At 43.1% G+C, this 24677-nt stretch overlaps 1 protein-coding gene across 1 annotated transcript in view; it reads left to right on the forward strand.

Moving 5' to 3' along the window:
- LOC124622933 (juvenile hormone esterase-like) overlaps positions 1-24677 on the forward strand; it is an 87528-nt gene that overhangs the window by 32223 nt on the left and 30628 nt on the right. Inside the window, exons 3-5 of the mRNA XM_047148724.1 lie at positions 2383-2647; positions 14031-14216; positions 17548-17768. Coding sequence (XP_047004680.1) covers positions 2383-2647; positions 14031-14216; positions 17548-17768 — 672 coding nt within the window. The remainder of the gene's footprint in view (positions 1-2382; positions 2648-14030; positions 14217-17547; positions 17769-24677) is intronic.

A 24677-nucleotide genomic window follows, 5' to 3' on the forward strand; every position in this document is an offset into this window, starting at 1 on the left:
TGCCTCCAGTCGAGCACATATGAGACATCATCGGATGACAACTCCAGCGTTGTCCATCACAAACAGCATTAACCGTTCCTGTATTGACCGACCAAGTGCGACAAGCTTGGAACCCCAACCCACAAACTGACCTTCGGCACCTATACAACACAACGCAAGCGCCTTTGTACGCTCGCATTCAACATTTTAGCATTTACACCGGTTATTAATGTACCAGCATTTCACATTTGCTATGGCTTATTTCACACTTGCATTAAGCTGCGATTTGCAATGTTAATCACTTAAAAATGTTACCTAGACAAATGTATTCCCGTAACTTCATTAGTCTACATTAATTACTTTTTGCTGCTGCGATTTTTCCCCTTCAGTGCAGAGTAACGTTGTTTAAGTTGAAAGGGTACAGTACTGCCCAACATAGAAAACATGTGCAACAACATACTTTGTTGTTCTTGTCAGAACAGCGTTTTTTATAGAATGACACAATTTTATTTAATACACCGAAGCCAGTTACCAATGTAGGAAAGAAGGGCAATTTGTATGTTTAATTATTCAGATGTGCACTTCCTTAAAATAGATCCCTGATTCCAGTTTGGTAATGTTTGTGAATTGAATGAATGGCTGGTCGTCTGCTGACCCCAGATAGTGAAGGTAGATACTATAATCATCTTTGAGACGGTTCTCTGGTCACCTTTGGCCGAACCAAAGAGAGGAAGTAGACCAGAGCACCAGAGGGCTTGGAATGTGGCTGACCAATACGGTGGCAAGGCCCTCCCTCACTTCTGCGGAAGCGCGGGATGACCGCATGAACGACCATGTTTCAGCACTCTGTCGTTGGTTCCTGAGGTGTGAAGACGTGTTCTATGTGTGCTCCAGAAAAACGAAGTTAAATGAAAATGGTATGCAAGTAGAATATTTAGGTGTAGGTGAACTAATAATTTCTCTTTTTAGAAACTTTTGGTGGGAGGCTGATGTAAATTGTTCTGAGAAAGATAGGCAGATAAAAATTCATGGAGAACATAGGATTCTTCCGAGGTGACAAAGAAACCACGTGTTGTAATGATAAGACGAAATACTAGCGTGTGGTAGTATTAATATGAAATACTTGCGTGTCTAAATCTAAGTTGAAAATAATTAAGATTTCCGTGTGCAGAACTTGAATTAGAGACAAGCACTTCCACATTGTGAGTACAGTGTGAGTATCAACCTGACTATGAGACAATAAAAAGAATTAGAAGTGCTTTGCTAGCATTCAGTTGAGAATCCAAGTGTGAAATAAATAAGATACCAAAACTTCCATTATGAGATACATTTGTGTGACGCCAGTTTGATATTCAGATACTCTGAGAGTGAATTAAGGTGAGTCAGCCATCTACCCGGCAACACCATGAGGGTTGCATTGCACAGGGAGATGTGCACAAATCCTCCAGAGTTTTTGGTAGGAAAATTATTACGTTGGTCAGTGACGTGTGAATCTGGGATGACTATTGTTTGGTGTGGGAAAGCAGAACGAGTAGAAAACCAAACATTTTGTTTTTAGAGATGTGTTTTATACTGTTAGTGTGATTTATTATGTGTATTTAATCTGTGTGATTTGCATGAGACAGTAGCGAATTTAGTGGATCAAGCATGATTCTCCCTAGTACAGCACGAAAGTTAGTAAATTCGTTATGTTGCTAATGAATGAGAGTATGAGAGTGTGGGAGAGAAAGAAGTAGCAAAAGATTCCTTACCAGTCCAGAATGAGCACAGTAGAAATAGACAGAAACATTACGAGACCATAGTATAATGCCCATTGGGTGGAGAATCACTTGTTTTACTATTGTGTTTAAGTGTAATGCAAGATATTTTGCAACATTAGCATGAAAGAATTTATTGCAATGAAAGTGGAGATATATCAGACAAATAGTGGTCTTGTTTATTGAGTTGTGGGTAGCCACTTTGTTGAATTATTTCACCATAACCTCCATTTTCTTGCGGGGATGTCCAAGTTTTGAATAAAATCTATACCACAGGAAGGAAACGTGGCCTTGCCAGAGAGGAGTGAGTCCATCAGAAATGTGCACTAGCTATTAGTCAGATGCGTTATCCATTCGGTTGCATTAAAAAGTAAGGACGAGAATAAATTATAGCTTAACTGATAGGCACTAGGGTTCATATTTGAAGCATAGTTTCAGTGGGTACGATAATCATGAAAATATTTCTGATGCACTCGCTTGGCAACCCACTCATCTACTGGGCCTGACTATTAGATGCCACGGAATGGGGTAGGAACCTCCCAAAGTGTATTAATGTTTAAATGTGTGGATCAATATGTCGTACTGTGACGCGTGCATGTGTGTGTGGCAGTAGCGATTGGTCTTGACCATGTGCTGACGTGCGCAGGACCCGCAGCCGGCTCCCTCGTGGTCCGGGCTTCGAGACGCGCTTACCCTCGCGCGAGGCTGCCCCCAGACCGACTACGACGGCTCCGAAGACTGCCTCTACCTCAACGTGTATGTGCCGGCTACGGGGAGTGGTCCTTTCCCCGTCATGGTCTACATTCACGGTGGCGGCTTCTCAAAGGGTTTTTCTTTCAATGGTACTCCACACTATTTCGTGGAGAAGGGCGCTGTGTTGGTCACAACCGCCTATCGTCTCGGCGCCCTTGGTAAGTAAATCGTTTTATTTGCTTCTGGTTGGTTACAACCGCCTATCGTCTCGGCGCCCTTGGTAAGTAAATCGTTTTATTTGCTTCAGGACAGGCGTTAGCTACGAATATTTTCGAGAAATCCAGAAGATTCTGGTCTTAAGGGAAATCGATTAGGGCGATTAAACCAACACAGAATCGTGCGACGCCGAAATGAGCACAGCAAGAGACAAATCGAAATCTTACGATCGATACTTAAAAAATGTGTTTATGATGGTATATCATCCTGTGCTTTCGCTGTTTGGCAATATTAGCAAATTTCTAAACCACTGGAATGAAACAGAAATTAATATATTTTCAGGAGGGAGTGCCCAACAGCTTATATACATTTGAAAAATGTCGTATTATCGTCTTGAGCTGCTGGTAAAATACTTTATTTATACAACCAGTTCCAATCGTCTGACCATCATCAAGTTCATAGAATTATTCACAGCATCATGTTAGAAGAAATATAAACTCGTTATTGCCAGTTCATAAAAACATAGACAATACACTGTCATCCTGTCGCAATATAAAATACGTCGTTGATCTTTAAGAACTGTGCTGTGGAGTGTACACACTCACGTTAAAACTGCAATCCTGTTATGAACGTGTGCTCTCCGCAGCACAGTTTTTATAGATTTTCGACATAATTTCTATTAAAATATGGTGACAGTCTATTGTTCATGGATTTATCACCACCGCTGCCACCAATCATCTGCCAAGTCTTCAGCAATATCACATGATGCTGCGAGTACTTTTATGAACTTGATGACGGTCAGACGACTGAAAAGGTTGTATAAATAATTTAACCAGTAGCTTAAGGCTGTAATGTGACATTTTTCGGATAGTTAATACGCTCAAAAGCTTGGCTTACATACTTTCTCCCAAAAAAGAACTCAGTTCATGTGCTGTAACCACGACATAGAAAAATTGTCCACAAAGTATGGTTGATTCGAGGGAGTTCCGTACTTAATATTCCTATGCGAGATCCTTGGATCTACTGTGGAAGAAATAAAAATGGAACAGAGAACTTCTCTATAGAAATTCAAGCACACAATACAAAAAACAAACTCTACAACATAATTATCAAATCATAAGGCCTGTATGCCTGCAAAAATCTTATATTCATATATATGGGGCGAGCAAGATACACTATTGGCCATTAAAATTGCTACACCAAGAACAAATGCAGATGATAAACGGGTATACATTGGACAAATATATTATACTAGAACTGACATGTGATTACATTTTCACGCCATTTGGATGCATAGATCCTAAGAAATCAGTACCCAGAACAACCACCTCTGGCTGTAATAACGGCCTTGATACGCCTGGGCATTGAGGCAAACAGAGCTTGGATGGCGTGTACAGGTACAGCTGCCCATGCAACTTCAACACGATACCACAGTTCATCAAGAGTAATGACTGGCGTTTTGTGACGAGCCAGTTGCTCGACCACCATTGACCAGACGTTTTCAATTGGTGAGAGATCTGGAGAATGTGCTGGCCAGGGGAGCAGTCGAACATTTTCTATATCCAGAAAGGCTCGTACAGGACATGCAACATGCGGTCGTGCATTATCCTGTTGAAATGTAGGGTTTCGCTGGGATCGAATAAAGGGTAGAGCCACGGGTCGTAACACATCTGAAATGTAACATCCACTGTTCAAAGGGCCGTCAATGCGAACAAGAGGTGACTGACACCTGTAGCCAATGGCACCCCATACCATCGCGCCGAGTGATACGCCAGTATGGCGATGACGAATACGCGCTTCTAATGTGCGTTCTTCGTGATGTCGCCAAACACAGATGCGACTATCATGATGCTGTAAAGAGAACCGGGATTCATCCGAAAAAATGACGTTTTGCCACTCGTGCACCCAGGTTCGTCGTTGAGTACACCATCGCAGGCGCTCCTGTCTGTGATGCAGCGTCAAGGGTAACCGCAGCTATGGTCTCCGAGCTGATAGTCCGTGCTGCTGCAAACGTCGTCGAACTGTTCGTGCAGATGGTTGTTGTCTTGCAAAGGTCCGCATCTATTGGCTCAGGGATCAAGATGTGGCTGCACCAGCCATTAGTCATGCGGATAAGATGCCTGTCATCTCGACTGCTAGTGATACAAGGCCGTTGCGTATTACCCTCCTCAACCCATCGATTCCATATTTTGCTAACAGTCATTGGATCTCGACCAACGCGAGCAGCAATGTCGCGATACGATAAACGGCAATCGCGATAGGCTACAATCCGACCTTTATCAAAGTCGGAAACGTGATGGTACGCATTTCTCCTCCTCACACGGGGCATCACAACAACGTTTCACCAGGCAACGCCGGTCAATTGCCGTTTGTGTATGAGAAATCGGTTGGAAACTTCCCTCGTGTCAGCACGTTGTAGGTGTCGCCACTGGCGCCAGCCTTGCGTGAATGCTCTGAAAATCTAATCATTTGCATATCACAGCATCTTTTTCCTGTCGGTTATATTTCGCGTCTGTAGCACGTCATCATCGTGGTGTAGCAATTTTAATGGCCAGTAGTGTGTTTCCGTTAGAGCGTTGTTCCGATGCGGGTATATAAAAACCGACGTGTAGGTATTTGTGTCTTTTCGACGTGCGTGCGGTAAATCCAAGTATGTGAACCATGACGACGTTATTACCAAATGCATTCAAACGGGAGCAATGTGCTGTTATTTTTCTTAGCTGCCGAAAGGCAAACGCCGGTGGACATCCAAGGGAGGAAGAAGAATTTGTATGGGGGAGATGTCTCCCGAAAACCACCGTAGTGGAATGGTGTGCCAAGTTTCGTGCTGGTCACGATTCGACACAAGGTCTGGGAGGGAATCAGAAGTTCCGCCAATCCAAGTGGGAGACACTGGAGCACCCGCCCCAGAGTCCCGATCTCTACCATTGCGAATAACACGCATCGAGTCCCTAAACGAAGGCCTTGTAGAGTCGACGACTCCTGTCGGTCAGGTATGTGCAGGAGGCACTTACGGATCTCTCCACTCAGCTGGACACGGTATTTTACCAAACGGATATCTTCAACCTGGTGCACCGGTGGGATGATTGCCTCGAAAGACTGTATACCAATTAGGTTCCTTTCGGAGTATGGTGATGCATTAGCTCCATACTTAACAATCATATACAACCTTTCGCTAGACGAAATATCCGTACCCAAAGACCGAAAAGTTGCACAGGTCACACCGATATTCAAGAAAGGTAGTCGGAGTAATCCACCAAATTATAGGCCCATATCGTTAACGTCGACATGCAGTAGGATTTTAGAACATATGTTGTGTTCGAACATTATGAATTACCTCGAAGGAAACGGTCTATTGACACACAGCCAACATGGGTTTAGAAAACGTCGTTCCTGTGAAACACAACTATCTCCCTATTCACCCGAAGTGTTCAGTGCTATTGACAAGGGATTTCAGATCGATTCCGTATTTCTGGATTTCCGGAAGGCTTTTGACACAGTACCACACAAGCGGCTCGTAGTGAAATTGCTTGCTTATGGAATATCGTCTCAGTTATGTGACTGGATTTGTGATTTCCTGTCAGAGACGTCACAGTTCGTAGTAATTGACGGAAAGTCATCAAGTAAAACAGAAGTGATTTCTGGCGTTCCCCAAGGTAGTGTTATAGGCCCTTTGCTGTTACTTATCTATATAAACGATTTTGGAGACAATCTGAGCAGCCGCCTTCGGTTGTTTGCGGTTGACCCTGTCGTTTATCGACTAATAAAGTCATCAGAAGATCAAAACAAACTGCAGAACGCTTTAGAAAAGATATCTGAATGGTGCGAAAAGTGGCAGTTGACCCTAAATAACAAAAAGTGTGAGGTGATCCACATGAGTGCTAAAAGGAACTCGTTAAACTTCGGTTACACGATAAATCAGTCTAACCTAAAAGCCGTAAATTCAACTAAATACCTAGATATTACAATTACGAACAACTTAAATTGGAAGGAACACATAGAAAATGTTGTGGGAAAGGCTAACCAAAGGCTGCGTTTTATTGGCAGAACACTTAGAAAATATAACAGATGTACTAGGGAGACTGCCTACACTACGCTTGTCCGTCCTCTTTTAGAATACTGCTGCGCGATGTGGGATCCTTACCAGATAGGACTGACGGAGTACTTCGAAAAACTTCAAAGAAAGGCAGTATGTTTTGTATTATCGCGAAATATGGGAGAGAGTGTCACAAAAATGATACAGGAGCTGGACTGGAAATCATTAAAAAAAAGGCGTTTTTCGTTGCAACGGAATCTTCTCACGAAATTCCAATCACCAACTTTCCCCTCTGAATGCGAAAATATTTTGTTGACACCGACCAATGTAGGGAGGAACGGTCACCACGATAAAATAAGGGAAATCAGAGCTCGTACGGGAAGATATAGGTGTTCATTCCTTCCGCGCGCTGTACGAGATTGGAATAATAGAGAATTGTGAAGGTGGTTCGATGAACCCTCTGCCAGGCACCTTAGTGTGATTTGTGGAGTACCCATGTAGATGTAGATGCAGACGTAGAATCCTCACGGCAATTTTGCGTGATCGGCATACCGATTGTGGACTGTACTGACTTCGAACGAAAAGGTGTCGATCGCCCCTTGTAGGAGGTGATATGTGAGATATGCTGGGTGAGAACAGATGGATACAAACCAAACTCAAATGAAACAACAGAAAAATTATTCGACATCGCCGCATGGATTCGAAAAAGAACATTAAAGTCTTAGGGGAGCATCCACAAACTCCCAGCAAACTCCCACGAAATTTTAAGATACTCGTACAAGCAACAACTCCGTATTCAACACGTTAAAAACGATCTACATAGAGTTCAGATAAATTCATCGGACGTTTTATACAGAAATAGTACATATAAGGCCGGCCGGGCTGGCCGAGCAGGTTCTAGGCGCTACAGTCTGGAACCGCGCGACCGCTACGGTCGCAGGTTCGAATCCTGCCTCGAGCATGGATGTGTGTGATGTCCTTAGGTTAGTTCGGTTTAAGTAGTTCTAAGTTATGGGGGACTGATGACCTCAGAAGTTCAGTACCATAGTTCTCAGAACCAATACATATAAGATTTTGACAGAAGGGAAGTGCAGTCAGACTGAGACAGAGAAGAAAACGGGTGCAAAACTGAGTTAAGAAAGTAATAGAACTCACAGAAAAAATTAGAGCTGCATGAAAACTCAGAACATCGCATTAACAAGACGTGAGTGATCATCATGGTCCAGTCGCACATTGTATACACCGATGTACATTTTTACCACCTGCATAATAGCATGTTGGTCAACTCTTGGAACGCAATGATTCTGCATGGCATGGAATTAAAAACTCCTTGGTAGGTCTCTGGGTGTGTCTGGTTTTTGGAAGTGTCTGGCAGCAGAGTTCTACGCACAGGGCAGGGAATTCCCGTAAAATAGGGTCAGTTGTTTGTGTGGCGGAGCTGGTGACCTATGGCGTCCTAAATGCGTTCCGTTGTTTTGTGATCAGGTGACTTTAGTGGACAAGACACGACCGTGAATTAACTATCACGTTCCTCAAACCACAGTGGCATGATTTTGGCCTGGTGACACGAACAGCTATCCTGCTAGAAGGGGCCATCCTTGTCAGGGAAGACATGAAGTATGAAGGGCTGCAGGTAGTACACAATAATGTTCACGTAGTCCACAGCTGCCATGGTGCCTTCGTTTATTACCACACTTTCCATGCAGGCCTAGATGAATGTTCCTCATACTATAAAACGAGGGTGAGTCAAATGTAAACCTTAAACTTGTAATAACAAATCGAAATTTCGCGCCGTTATCCTGTAAGTTGGTAAGCGTGCTACAAACAGCGTGCAGAGTGGCATGTAGGTGGCAGCATAGTGCAGATGCACACATACCGCCCGAGTATCAGTATAAAGATGGTCGCCCCACTTTCGACTTGCACCAGGGAAGAACAGCGTTCTGTTATTCGGTTTTTGGGTAGTAAAGGTGTGAAACCTATTGAAATTCATCGACGAATAAAGGTTCAGTGCAATGATGCACGTTTGTCACAGCAGCAAGTCTACGAATTGAGTAGGAAGTTCACAAATGGTGTGACTTCAGCGGAAGATGCTCCTCGTCCAGGCCAGCCACAACGAGTTGTGACTCCACAGAACATTGCAGCAGTTGAAGCCATAGTGAAGGAAAACCGCCGAGTGACACTGAATAACATTGCAGCATGTTTACAGATTAGTCACGGGTCAGCACACCACATTGTGCATGATGTGCTCTGGTTTCACGAAGTGTCTGCAAGATGGGTGCCATGGCAGCTGACTCCTGAAATGAGAGAACGACGTGTTGATGCTTGTGAAGAACTTCTTAGGCGCTTTGAACGAGAAGGTGATGGCTTCCTTGCAAGAATCGTTACTGGGAACGAAACCTGGGTTCACTTCCACCAACCGGAAACGAAGAGAGCGAGCAAGGAATGGCGCCATTCCTCATCACCAAAACCAAAGAAGTTTCGAACAGAACCATCAGCAGGCAAGGTTATGCTGATTCTCTTTTTGGACGAAAAAGGCGTCATTTTGGAGCATTACACGCCTAGAGGGACCACTGTCACCAGTGCATCATATACAGATCTAAAAATCATCTGCGGCCTGCAATCAAATCAAAGTGACGTGGATTACTGTCAGCAGGTGTCCTTTTGCAACATGACAATGCAAGGCCCCACACTGCCCGTGCAACAGTTGCAACAATCACAGACCTGCATTTTGAGTGTCTTCCTCATCCACCATACTCACCGGACCTTGCCCCAAGTGATTTCCATATGTTTGGACTACTCAAAGACGCAATGGGAGGAAAAAAGTTGTTTTCTGATGAAGAGGAACGACACGCGGTGCATGAGTGGTTCCGCGGACTAACAAAAGTTTTTTTTCCTAAAGAAGAAATTTATGCACTTTGTAAGCGCTGGAGGACTTGCATTGAGCATGGGGGAGATTATGTTGAAAAGTGATACAGCTTTGTACTACTTCTGCACAATAAATAAAATTTAAAAATATGTTTAAAGTTTTCATTTGACTCGCCCTCGTACTACTCTCACCAGCCTGCATCCGTAGCGCGGTGTACGTTTCCAGCTGCTGTTCGCCTGGAAAATGGCTATCCAGACACGACTACCGACCTTCTGCAACAAGAAACGTGGTTTATCCGACCAGTTGACATATTTATATTCATCCACGGTCCAGTCTCGTTGATCCTGTGCCCACTGCACAATGTCGTTGGGTCATCACGGAAACACGTAATGGTGTCTGGCGAAAGAGGCGTGTATGGCGTGAAACGTCTCAGAGCAAACATCCTGCAACAATCATTAAAAGGGTCCAGGAAGGAGGCCGGAGCGTTACGGTCTGGGAAATGTGACTCGACACTGTATATAAAAATACATTTTAGGGAAGACTTCGTAATAAAACTGCCTAAATTAGGGTCTCTGATCATAAACTTCTTGTGGGGATTCCTGAGGAATTATCCGAAATCGGAAAGAAAATTACCCTCCAATTAATTGCCTGCAGCAGCATTGTACTCTGTAGCCTGATCTACAACAAAAATAGTTCAAATGGCTCTGAGCACTATGGGACTTAACATCTGAGGTCGTCAGTCACCTAGAACTTAGAACTACTTAAACCTAACCTAAGGACATCACACACATCCATGCCCGAGGCAGGATTCGAACCTGTGACCTTAGCGGTCGCGCGGTTCCAGACGGAAGCCCCTAGAACCGCTCGGCCCACTTGTAAGGGGAGGGTATGGCCCAACCCCAAAGTTCTCTGATGCCGTGGATGTCCAATATCTCGTCGCCTACTCGTACTTTCAACATACGCACGTCAACGACCGCGATATATCACTGGATTTTGCAATTTGCGGCCAGCATCATCTGTAGAATGATTCCCCATTCGTGTCTGCTTTGTTTATATACTTCCTTATCGCCTCGCACATCTACAAGCACATCAGAACTCATTCGGTTTCACTGTGACCAGCAGTCATAATGTTTTGGCTCGTGAGAAGAAGTGTACAACTGGACGGTAATTTTCTGTCCGAATTCGGATAATTCCTCTGGAATCGCCGCGAAAAATTGAAGTTTATAATCGGAGTTCCTAATTTAGGCGGTCTTATTACGAAGTCCTTCCTGAAAGATTTTTTATATACACTGTCCAGTCACAGTTCCCAGACCGTAACGCTCCATCCAGCCTCCCGGACGCATTCGACAATTGTTGAAGGATGTTTGTTTTCAGACGTTTCATGTCACAGACGCCAACGGCCATCTGTCCGATGGTACACAAAACGTGAAACTTCTGAAAAGGATGTCCATTTGCGGCATTGGCGTGCAAGTTCCAGCCTTCATCACCGATCACCTGTAGTTAGTTTTGAGCACAAATTCAGGCACCAGCTGCGGAGAACCCATACTCAGCAACGTTCGCTGAATCGTCGTTGAGGGGACACTGTAGGTAACCCCTTGGTTCATCTGGGCGGTCAGTTGCTCAACAGTTGTACGTCTGTTCGCCTGTACACATCTCCGCAGCCGTCGTTTACTCCATTCATCTATGGCTCGTGGTGCGCCACAGTTGCTTTGGCTCCAGTTTTGGATAGACCATTTTGCCATGCACGGTATGCTTTAACCACGGCAGTTTACAAACTTCGCTGTTTTCAAAATGCTTCCAACTATTGTTTCGAAAGCCAGTGATCATGTCCTTTTGGATGCCAGATAAATCGCTCCGTTTCTGTGTAACGACAACGACTGCACTGTTCTCCGTGTCCCCTCCCCCAAAACCACGACACGCTTCATTTACCCTCCACTGCTAGTGCTGCCACCTGCCGCCTGTGAGTGATTGTTTTCACGTTGACGTCGAACGTAGACGAACAACGAGAGAGAATAAAAGATTTGAAATGCGGTGGTACAGACGAATGCTGAAAATTCAATAGGTACATTGAGTTGGTTCTACGGATTTGAGAGATATTAATGAACAGGCGATATACAGAGGCATCAAGGCACTGGTAAAGGAATTGTGCATGTAAAAAAAAATGTACCGACCAAAGCTTGAACACAGTAAAGAGGTTCAAGTGGATGCAGGGTACTGCACATACATATGTGCTGAAACCTACAGTAACGAGTAAACATTCTTTCACTTACAGTATTTGTTAGTCATCAAAAAGTGTAAGGAACTGACAAAGTTCAGGAGATCAGTGTCTATCACAGGATCCAGTTACAGTCACTTGATAATAACGTAAGAAAGTACAGAGAGCACCACACGACCCAGACATCGGTAGAACATCTATCCGGTGAAAATGTTTCCGAGCCTATCATCCGCAGTCGAACGCTGCTGGCGAACTCCTGTGGGAGTAGAGCATGACGAGGCAAGGCATTGGGCAAGTCTAGCAAAGGAGACTGGCAGTGTCCAGTGGTGGTCGTAGAAGGAAGACGGTGGCATAGCACAGCTGACGTGGACCTTCTTGAAATGGCTGCAGGAAGAGCATTTATTTCCATCTGCCCTGCTGGCAGTTACATCGCCAGTTTTGTAGTTCCCCAGGCGTGTGAATTGCATGCCTGGCGGTTATGTTCTGCAGTTACTTCCGCTTCTGACGGGGCCGCCGCTGAACTACGAAAGCTACGGTTTCTGTCATCGATACATCTTCGTCCATCGACGAAGAAAAATGAAAGAATATGAAAGACTTGCACGAGATATGCTGCACCGTAGTGTCTTGAGACTGATCACTATAATGGGATGTTAATATTTGATAAGGGTGAAAGTAACGCTGTTACTGCTTTTTCTTTTAATTGTCTTTATTTTTTTTCTTGATTTCTATTAATTGTGATATACTTGCGACGGGTGGACTCTTTTCCATACTAGAGCCCAGTACATGGTATGTGCTGAACAACAGCAAGATTTGAGCTTCAGACACTTACGACAGAAAAATAAATGCAATTTTTTCATTCGTTTAGAATCCAATAATCATGCCCAGTCGCCAACATCTCTCTCTACCAAAAAAACGATATGCGCAGCTCGCTTTGTCCAGACATCTTGCCTAAAGAAAATGTTACAATGGTTTCCACAGCCGAGTCAGATCCACATTACGTCAGTCGGCTGATGAAGGTATTATCTAGCATTGAAGAATATATGCAGATTATCAGAGGTTCTCTAAGAAAAGGGATTTATCTCAATGTGTCGTGCACATCTTAGCAGTACCTGACATTTATGTTGTGGAGATCAATTTTCATTGTTTTCACACCCTACATACCATAATGAAATAACGGAACAATAATCAAGTCTCGCATCCTTCTTCTTAGGAGTTTCAAACGTGGTGCCAGCCTCATGGCGAGAAGGAGCTGCTAAGAGCTAACCGAGTCACCTTCCGCGACGCGACGTTTCGGCCCTCTATGATTAGTGCCAGATGCTGGAGTCATACCTATATAAACAGAAACCACACTAGCCCCGGCAGTTAGTGATTTTGACGCCTGACGACGATGCGGAAACAGTCATGGAACGCTCGAGTATTTTATCGCAAACCATGTGTCTTGAAATCTGAGAAGATATTATTCAATTATGTTGCCTGAAAGACTCTGAGGACATAAATCTTTCCTCCACAGTAAGGACGTAACGCGAAATGTCATATATTTCAAAAAAACTGCACAGAAGAATATCACAAGTCTGAGGTCACAGTAAAATGACACTGGCGTTTGTAGAATTGTTTCCATGTTGACATGAAAGACCGTTTCGTAAGTTCGAGTCTGCTATCATCTGAATAAACTGCTCTAGGCATGGTCCAAAACAATCTGGATTCATTTATTACGATAGTGAGTGTGCAGTATTTTCCAGTATTTGACACGTTTTATATCTCTAATAAATTTTCAATCCCACAGTCATATTGGTCTATCGTGATGTCCTTGCATGACCTGTTGGCAAATGGAACATACAGCCGGTGATGTGCTGACGAAGTATTCCATTACGTGAAGTGGTTCACTGTCTTTAATGTAAAACAGAAAATACATTTAAAAGTTTAATGTTTTGAATGAAACAAAAACCATATGCATTACGTTCTAAAGATTAGCATGTCAGGGTATGACACTGCGTCGTCATATCCAACAACTTTAACCTGCACCTATAGAAAATTGATACATATGACTCTTGAGTACAGCAGACAAAGAAACCATAAAGAGTCATCTGGCAGATGTCGCTAACTAGACTCCTCTGACTAGTTTTCTATTGTTTCTATGTTGGACTTTTTATTTTTGTTTTTCAGAACAAAAAATTCAGAAACTAGACTTTAAGGAGCTTGTAAATTGGATAAACAAAGTAGCTGATGTCTAGTAGTTTGAGAAACTTATGTGTTACTGGCATGTGGTAGGTTTCATGAGCCTGCAGAACGATGACATCCCGGGCAATGCGGGCCTCAAGGACCAGGTGCTGGCGCTGCAGTGGGTGCAGAACAACATTGCCGCCTTCGGTGGGGATCCTAGCAAGGTCGCCATTTTTGGTGAGAGTGCTGGCGGCGCCTCGACATCACATCTCTTCCTTTCGCCAGCGACCAGAGGTGAGAAGCACCCCTTAAGTTATAAAGGGTATAAACCATATGGATTCACTCAAGAACTATAAGACTTCTAAACCAGATACAGAAAGAAAATATATCACCTCATTAGACGGAATTAAAATTTTTCGTCACTTCCCTACTCCACTTGTGTTTGCCTTTGAGTTAGCAAACGAGTGTCACAACCTTCTGCATCAGACTGTTGGCCGTTATGTGAAACCCTTGACTGGGAAGTTTAGTCTCCTTGTCATTATTGTTTACAGACGTTGTTATGCACTCTGTTATTCTTTTTGAGTTCCATCCATTTTACTCTATTCGTTTTACAAATTTTTAAAGTTTTCTGTTAAAAATATTGTAAATTAATCTCAGTTTTTCAGATGTTAATTGAACCCTGGACCGTATAGAAATCTGGGATCTTGGCTTTACATCAGTATTCAGCAAGAAACAAATAGCATTTGCTCTTTGAGACAGTATTTGGTGTTGTTCATCTTGTATTTAGAGACTCCAGTTTGATTTCGGTCCACAGCAGCAGCCCAACACCAATAAATTAACTAGAAGGATCACTATTTTTTGACAGTTTAGTACAGGAGAGATCTGGTAACAAAAGTTAGTGTGTGCGACTGACATTGTTTTCTGCTACTGTACTATGAAGCTCGTTTATGATGGTCCTTGATTCGATACCGTCTGGACCTGTATCCTCCACCAATCTCAAAACATGCAGCATAAACGTAGTACAATTGTTACCAACGAATACAATAAAGACAGTACACACACTACATAATCCTGTCGTATCATTAGACAGAATCACTGAATAGACAAATCAGCGAGAAACTTGTAGTGTTGACTCAAGCATTGGAATTTCATTAAATAGTAAAGCACATGACGACTTAATTTTTATTAGTTTTTAATCTTAATAATAAGATTTGAGTGTAACTAATTGAGCTAACTATTATGACTACTGTCTTACGCGTTCTCTCTGGATGCGAAAGGTGCATTCCTCAGAAGGTGTAACAATATCTTATAGTAAAGGTCGCTTTTTTAGTTAAGTCAAGATGCTCTTCGAATCTCTTTAATAGTTTATAAGTGGAAGGAAGTTCACACGTTGTTCAAGTGTGGTGCTGTCAGTGGCTAATGGATCGTAGCTGTCGTACTGTATGTTAAAATTAATTTGAATATTTCCCCAGACAGGGCTAATTCAGAAGTACAAGTTCGTTCCACTGATTCATTCGATCCATAACCCGCCGACGTACAATTGTACGCAGAATCATTAATATTGACAGTAACACGTCGAAATTCCCTTTTATACACGTGAGTTATATTCTCATAGTTTGGAAAAACTTTTCCCTACTACTGATTATTACATTAATACTGAATCTCATCCAAAGCTCGGACAATAAGTTTACAATTACAAAATTGGCGTCTCTTAACAATACAAATCATCTATCCAGACCCCTATCCAAGCAGAATTTGCAGAAAGAAACTTCTCTCTATGTTAACATTCCAGGAGTAAAGCCTCGTCGCAGTCCACAGTGTTCCAATTTCTGTTTTCTGAGAACTTCTATAACTCCTAATTATAAAGATGAAATGCATGATCATTGACCCCAGATTGTATTTGTACAACTTCAGTATCACAACATATCTCTGTAACATACCCGTGGATAACAATTGCATGGCTGAGTAGTATAAATCAATGAATGTAGTTTACAATTTTTTTTTCTTACCGTCTTGCTTCATGTTTCCATTCAGTGGCATCCTCATCAGCTTATACAATATGTCAAGAGCGGCGTTTTTTAAGTACCTGTTTCCATTTTTTTAAATGTGACTGTATTTCTTCACTTTGTCGTAACACTACGTACGTCGCAACGTACTTACTTAGACGCTGACACTCTGATGAGAGATGACGAGGGATTTCAGGTCATCCACCTCTGACAAGCGAGCTGATGCGTACAGAAGTGAGATAGCAGTTGGATCACGCTGAGATTTTTCAGGTCTCTTTGATTTGAGACAGTACAAAGTGAGTCCCATGTCAGGCTAAGGAGACAGAGATGGGGACGACAAGGAAATGAGAATCTGGGTTGGCTTACTGGTCTGCCCTTAATGCTTCTTCATGTGTTTACCATGAACATGGAGAAGAGCACAGACACAGTTTTATAAATTCAGTAAGTGTAATACATAGATAATGCGGCCAGTCAGTAATAAGAACAATAGCCACACCGGCCTATAACTCTCTCAGGATTCGGGCATACAGAGTAGCAACGTATGGTAATACACACCACAGGTCATGGAACAGCCAGATCCGGTTTTCTTAATCGAAACCTTAGAGTCAGTTGCACACTTCACCATGGAAGTGACAAACAGAAGCACGTACATGAAGACAAATATACGAATTAGATCAGTGACCATAGTCCAAAGGTACGAACACGCAAGCTTTACATGTCCTTGTTACTGTGCAAGCTTACTTGAATGTAATGCTCAATCACACAGTATCTGCTGCAGGCCGTTGTTAATACGAGGCTGCTGGATGCAACTCTTCTCCGTCTGGAACTCTGATGTTTGAGGGCTTCTATATACGGTCTTTGGGCCTTTTTGCTTATGCGTGTTGCATGTCTGCATCGCCTTGCCTTCAATTCGCAATCAGCGATCGTGAAATCATCAGTTCCTCAATGCATATGACCTCCTACTGAACTGACGAAAGCGGCTTGCACTGTATGTCTCCACTAAGTTACACGACCTACTGCAATGATCATGGTTAGGTAATTATTCTTTTCTTCTGACAGCCTTTCATGAGTCGGCCATTATAGTTTGGTTTCTGTATATTCTTAGCGTGATGCCAATAAGCAACAGGTAATTTGAACGGAGTCTAGTTATTTGCACATTATTACGTTTCACTCAGTCTCCAAATATATAAGTAATTGTATTTATACGAATAATTGTATTTAAAAACCTAAGTCAAATCCTGTCCCACCAAAACAACCGAAATACCAATTTAAAATTGCTTTGAAAACACGTAGAACGATCATTGGATACTGACTAATAGGATGCGCACACAGAGGCATTAGTCGTGAGGTATCAGACTCTGTTTTAAGTGTGTTAGTCAACAGTCTTATTGGTTCTTACTGTTTCTTATCAAGTTTTTGTTCGAGAATCTCCGATCTTAAAACCTGCTGCTCGTGAAACACAGGTACCTGTCCTGAAATAATAGCATGATACAAAATTTAATCTTCTTACGAATATTACATACAATCAATGCAAGACAGTAGGGGATAAATTTCATTTGTGATTACTACATGTGATTATTATATGTGAGTCATCCATTTTCGTTGGAACTTCTCGACAGGGCTCTTCAGCCAAGTGATCATGCAGAGTGGAGTAGCGACGACCCCCTGGGCGCTGGCTAACAATCCTCGCGAGAAGGCCTACCGTATGGCAGCGGCGCTCGGTTTCCAGGCGCAGAGCGACAACCACACTGAGGACGACGACGTACGGTTGGCTGCCTTCTTTCGCGCTGCCAACTACTCAGACCTCATTAACGACACCTCAATCGCACTCTCGGATCTCGTAAGTGAACCATGAACTTTAATGAACAAATTACGCTCGAACCATATATTCAAAGCATATTGTTGTCGTTGTTGTCTTCAGTCCAAAGACTGGTCCCATGCAGCTCTCTACGTCAGTCCATCCTGTGCAAGCCCCTGCAACTCCATATATCTACTGTGACCTGTATCCATTCCAACATTGTACTGTACTCAAGCCTTGGCCTTCCTCTACTGTTTTAGCCCCCCCCCCCCCCCCCCTGCTCCCTTCGATTACCAAATTCACAATTCCTTAATACCTCAGGACACATCCTGTCAATCGATCCCCTTTTTGAATCAAGTTGCGCCATAAATTTCGTGCTTTCCCAATTCGATTCAGTACATCTTCATTCTGTATTCAATCTACCAAACTAATTTTCAACATTCTTCTGTAGAACTACTTTTCAAAAGCTTGTTTCTGTTATCAAGATTACATACAGTCCATACACACTGCCGGAAAATATTGGTACACCCGGAAAAACGATGTCGATTTTGATCCTATGACAGTATATGCCAGCTCGTGGGTGGTATAAAAAAAAGCACTCCGTCTTCAGCCCACGAGTGGTCTACCGGGACCATCCGACCGTGTTATCCTCAGAGGAGGGTGCGGATAGGAGGGGCGTGGGGTCAGCACACCACTCTCCCGGTCGTTATGATGGTATTCATGACCGAAGCCGCTACTGTTCGGTCGAGTAGCTCCTCAATTGGCATCACGAGGCTGAGTGCACCCCGAACGTGGATGGTACACGTACTGATAATGGTTTCAACGTCGTCTGCCAACAGATAATAACAGGGCGCCATCTGTGTCTACCCTTTAAAAGGGGATTCTCGCAGGTAGAAGGCTCAGTGTGTTGCAAAAGTGTGAAGCAAGCAGGCAACCATATCACGGAGGTGCACTCGTGCTTCCTACAGCCAACTGAACGAGTTTGAAAAGGGTTAAATCGTGGCCTTCTGAGTGGCAGAATATCCTTTCGTTGAACTGCCACACAAGTTGGACGTGCTGTATCAACTGTGCAACGACGCTGGTATCAGTGGTCACGTGAACATCCTCACACCCGTAGGCGAGATTCTGGACGTCCAAGCAGCGCCGTTTGTCGTATTGTAAGGGCACCAGTGGCAGACTGTCCAGCTACCACAGCGCAGCGCTTGTGAGCCCAGACGTGTCAACACGAACTGTTGCGAACCGGTTATTAGCAGTGAGACTGCGGACACGCATACTTGTAGCCCGTCTTCCACTCACGCCACAGCATCGACGTGCCGTCAGAAGATAAACTTAGAAGATGGAATGGCGTGCCGTGGTCTTCAGCGATAGAAGAAGATACTGCCTCCACGCAGTTGATAGTCCTCTGCGCGTGCGTCGTAGACCTAGTAAGCGCTGTCTCGTAGAGTTCATTGCCCATTACACACCGGCCCCATCCCAGGCCTTGTCAGATAAGCCACAACCCTCGTTCAGATTTGGTGTTTGTTGGGGGTGGGGATGCTAACCAGCGCTCGGTAAGTGCGGGATGTTGTTAGACCCGTTTTCTCGCCTTTCTTGCAACAAGAAGGTAATATGTTGTCCCAACAGGAAATGTTCACCCACACACTGGCCGTGAAATTCAACGTGCTCTGCAAGACGTGCAGCAACTTCCGTGGCGAGCACGATCTCCAGATTTGTCTCCAGCCGACATGATTGGACGAGAAGTGAGTCGCGCGACTCGGCAACCAACAGTACTCACAGGACTACGTGCACAGGTCGAGCAGGCGTGGCAAAATGTATCCGAGGAGAGTAATCGTCGTCTGCACGATCGATTGGATGCCAGAGTCAATACCTGTATTTCCGCCCGTGGAGGCTAACCAGGTACTAATGTAGATGTTTCAGCATGGGTTGATACCTGGTACTCAGAACCGCTTGTGCTATTGACCTTTAAACGTAATCAATTCATGTACTCCACATGCACTGTTGCAACAATAAATCCTGAGTGAATCAGAAACCTCTAAGAAGGTGTACTTATTTTTTTCCGGCAGTAGAATACCTTCAGAAAAACTTCCTTACACTTAAATTTATATTAACAAATAATCTTCTTCAGAACGCTTTTCTTGGTGTTGCCAGTATCCATTTCGTATCCTCTCAGTTTTGGCTATCATCAGTTACTTTGCTGACCAAATAACAAATAGCAGATATTACTTTCTCTTCCTATCCTATCAGCATTTCTTATTCAATACAGAAAAATTCCTTTACCCTTCTTTTACTTTTGCAGATATTAATCTTAAAACCTCTTTTCAAGAGACTATCCGTTCCGTAAAACTGCTCTTGCAAGGCCTTTGCATCTCTGACGATAAAATAGTCCAGAACACCCAGGATGCCCTGCTCCAACTGCAACGACTGGGGAAGGAGGTGGCTTTCTGCTGGGTTCCAGGGCACGTCGGCATTTCTGAGAACGAAAGGGCAGATCCCGCAGCCAAGGAGGCATGTCTCAATCCGCAAGCTTTTCAGTGTGCCAACTCCCTGCACGCACTCACCTCACTATTGAGCTCACGAGTCATGCGGCGATGGCTTTTAGTCAAGCCCACAACGCGAGTGTGGTGTACTTCTTTCCAGCCCCGTAGACGGGACGAGGTTCTCCTCACTCGTCTTCGCATAGGCTACAGTCCTATGACGCATGGCCTCCTGCTCCGGCGAGAGGACCCTCCAATGTGTGGTACTTGTGGCGTCCAGGTCATTGTGCGCCACGTTTTATTGGCTTGCGTTTTATTTGACCAGCGGGCCGCGGCTGACTTGCCGGCGCATATGCCATCTCTTTTAGGAAATACTCAAACGCATGTGGTTAAAGTTTTAAAGTTCTGTGACTTGTACAATGTTTTTACCAAGATTTTAGGAGGAGGAGGAGGAGGAGATTAGTGTTTTAACGTCCCGTCGACAACGAGGTCATTAGAGACGGAGCGCAAGCTCGGGTTAGGGAAGGATTGGGAAGGAAATCGGCCGTGCCCTTTCAAAGGAACCATCCCGGCATTTGCCTGAAGCGGTTTAGGGAAATCACGGAAAACCTAAATCAGGATGGCTGGAGACGGGATTGAACCGTCGTCCTCCCGAATGCGAGTCCAGTGTCCTAGCCACTGCGCCACCTCGCTCGGTTTTAGGGGGGGGGGGGGGGGGGGGGAGAGTCTTAATTTGTTCACAAGATGACTGGCTCGCTCATATTTTACGTAAGTGGCCACCCAGTGACAGTTTCCGGTGGCGTCCTTGTCGCTCTTTTCTCGTTTTCCTTGCGTTTCATTACCTTATACAGCATTTTTCATCTTTTCCCCCTTTCTTTGCGTGTCTGCTTCCGTTTTACTAAATTTGTCGACATTCGTTTCTTTTAACGTGTGTCAGGGTGCTGATGACCTCGACGTTGAGCGCCCGTAAGCCACACACACAAAATGTCATTGGTAAACCCCAAAGATTTTTATCTTTCTCCTTAAACTTCAACTCCCTTTCCTAATTTCTCCTGGTTTTGTTTTACTGTTTGCTCATTGTACAGATTGAAAAACATCGCCGACCGTAGTGGCCGAGCGGTTCTAGGCGATACAATCCTGCCTCGGGCATGGATGTGTGTGATGTCCTTAGGTTAGTTAGGTTTAAGTAGTTCTAAGTTCTAGGGGACTGATGACCTCAGAAGTTAAGTCCCATAGTGCTCAGAGTCATTTGAACCATTTTGAAAAACATCCGGAATAGGCTACAAGTCTGTCTCACTCTCTTCTTAACCATTGCTTCCTTTTCGTGCCCCTCGACTCATAACTGCCGTCTGGTTTCTGCACAAGCTATTACATTTCTGTAATCAGCGTTTCTGAAGTTATGGCTTTTGTTCTCCAACTCCAGCTGGCAATAACTACTTGGCATATCTAATCAGTAAGATAACAAGTGCCATTACATTGTTTCAACAGCTCTTCCAAGTTTTCTAACTGATCTTGCTGAGGTTGCATGACATGACTGATAGCTAGGGCATCTAAAACTAGTCTGAGCCGCCATTCTTTTGGATCAACATTTATATTGGATTGTAATATTCACTGCCATATCTCTCGACTATATCATTCTCTATCACACAATTAACTTTCTATTCTACAGATTTTCTAACTAATACTACTAAATACAGTTTCGTCTTGAATATTTCTTGTGGCCCTACTTTAACTTGAAATTGATGTCCTTTCATCAATCCATTTTTGTTGAAAATTATATCTGCATGCTTACGCATGCTTTTCGGTGATTCTTCTCTGTTGGATGTGGGAAAGTTACTCAAACCGTCGATCATTTCCTGAATTTTCGGTATAACTTAGAGATTCTTTTCTTCTCTTGCGGTGTACACATTATCTATAAATTGGCGCTTTCATCCCATTGTCAATCTGGTAAATCTGCAGAAACTTCTAATTCTTATTCTGCTTTGCTGAATTTGACGAAAATAATTTCCAAAATCGTCACTCTTATTACAAGTGCTTCAACATCCTGTTCTAAAAACAGCTCTAAATTTTATTGCTGTCAGCCAATCATTACCACAAATCCAGTCCATTGCACCCAACGAGCACTTGCTCAGTAACGGCGCGACTTCACTGACCTGTTGCTGTGATTGTATGTACAAGGTTTGCCAGAGGTAAAGGTGTCTCTTTTGTTTCAGGAAGTTTTTTATACAAATTCATGGATGTAGTGGCTGGAGCTTACGACCATTTACACTATGCTCAGTGACTGGATTTAGAGCTTCATATGTAATTTGTTCTTCTTCCTCTTAGTAATTCAGCGTTGATGTCTTTCGTATCACACTTCAACATTGTATCTTCTGAGATGATCCATTAAATTGATTGCATGGTCGGAACGAGTCTCATTCGAAACTATATTTAGTTTATCCAGATACACTCTTTTTATCATAGGTTTTACCCGAGGCTTGGAGAGGAGAACGATTCTAAAATCTGTCTTGCACTGCACCACACGGTGTTGTATCTCGGCATTCAAAGTTTTCCTGCCTTAGTGTTTCGCATCATTGAGAATTTGTGCACGAGTGGGTGAGATCGTTTATACGGGTCGAATTCCTTAAATTGTCTTTGACTGTTCAGGTTATCAGTGATAATGTTCGTGCAACAGCTCGCGATATGGTTTTCTTTCATTATGTTTCGTACTTCTTGTTAGATTAAAACGGAATTTTAATTTTGTTCACAGAGATCTCGCGCACGAGCTATTTCGTTATCCATTCCTGCGTTGTCGACAAGAGTTTGTTTCAAAATTTATGAGATCCTAATCTTTGGTAACATCCACTTCTGTCTGTAACAATGCATCTTTATCTTGCACATGAACTCAAATCGTGGTGCACTGTGCAATTTGTTACATTCTTTTTTAAATTTGTTGAACTGATTTGCATGTCATTACGAATATCTATCACTTTTTGGTCCAACATTTTATGAATGTCGTGCTTGAAAACTGTTATTTCTGCGTTCACTTCTTGATTATTATTATCTGATTTCTGTTCACATCAGGTCTCAGCTCTTGATTATTATTATTGAACTTTTGAATATCTATCCTTATTTCTTGTACCAATTGCACTATCACATTATCATTAGCTACGTTATGAATACGAGTGTTGGCTGTTCCCGCATCTCGTGATTCGGTGTCTATGTTCAAATTCAAATTTACACGTTCGATTTCTTCCACAGTTTGACTTCTGGTAACTAGCTCAGATTCATTAATGACATTCCTGTTAATAGTACCCTGATCATACCTGCGCCTGGCCATCGAGATTTAGGTTTACAGTGATTTTCCTAAACTTCATGCAAATGCCAGAATGATTCCTTTACAACGGCGTTCCCCATTCCCAACACCCTGTTTCCCAATCCGAGCTTGTGCTCCGTCTCTAATTACCTCTCTACCAACGGCAAGTAAAACACAGATCTTCCTTCCTTGCTGCTCCTGATTAATTACGTCACTCCTCTAAATTTTGCCAACCATAGTAAATGAAACACGCACACCGCACATGTAATTTCCATAACCGAAATAAAAGTTCACTATCTATAGTTTTTCCTGTTCAACGTTGCTTGAAAAACCAAGGAGCCGCTGAAAGTTTGAAGTTCTCTCACCATACGTCGGGCCTGGCTAAGCTCAGCTACTGTGGTATAAATGGGACAGCGCACAAATGGTTTAAATCATACCTAACTGGAAGTGTGCAGAAAGTTGAAATAAGCAGTTCACATAATATGCAAAAAAACTGGTGATTTCTCAAACTGGGGAACAATCTAGAATGGAGTGCCGCAAGGTTCGGTCTTGGGTCTTCTGCTGTTCTTAATATATATTAATGACTTGCCATTCTATATTCACAAAGATGCAAAGCTGGTACTTTTTGCCGATGATACAAGTATAGCTACCACACCCAACAGACAAGAATTACCTGATGATTTTGTAAACGATGTTTTCAGAAAATCATTAAGTTGTTCTCTGCAAATGCCCTCTCATTAAACTTTGACGAAACACGGTTATACACTTTCGCACAGTAAATGGAATGGCACCATTGATAAATATAAACTTGAATCAGAAATCGGTAGCTAAGGTAGAATATTCAAAATTTCTAGGTGTATGCACTGATGAGAGGTTGAACTGGAAAAAACACACTGCAGATCTGCTGAAACGTTTGAGTTCAGCTACTTATGCTATTAGGGTCATTGCGAATTTAGACGATATACATCTCAGTAAATTAGCTTACCACGCCTGTTTTCATTCTCTGCTTTCGTATGGCGTCATATTCTGGGGTAACTCATCATTGAGTAAAAGAGTGTTCATTGGACAAAAGGGTGTAATCAGAATAATTGCTGGAACTCATCCAAGATCATCCTGCAGACACTTATTTAAAGAGCTAGAGATCTTCACTGTAACCTCACAATATATATATTCACTTATGAA

This window comes from Schistocerca americana, chromosome 7 (assembly GCF_021461395.2).
Source record: "Schistocerca americana isolate TAMUIC-IGC-003095 chromosome 7, iqSchAmer2.1, whole genome shotgun sequence".
Taxonomy (NCBI): Eukaryota; Metazoa; Arthropoda; class Insecta; order Orthoptera; family Acrididae; genus Schistocerca; species Schistocerca americana.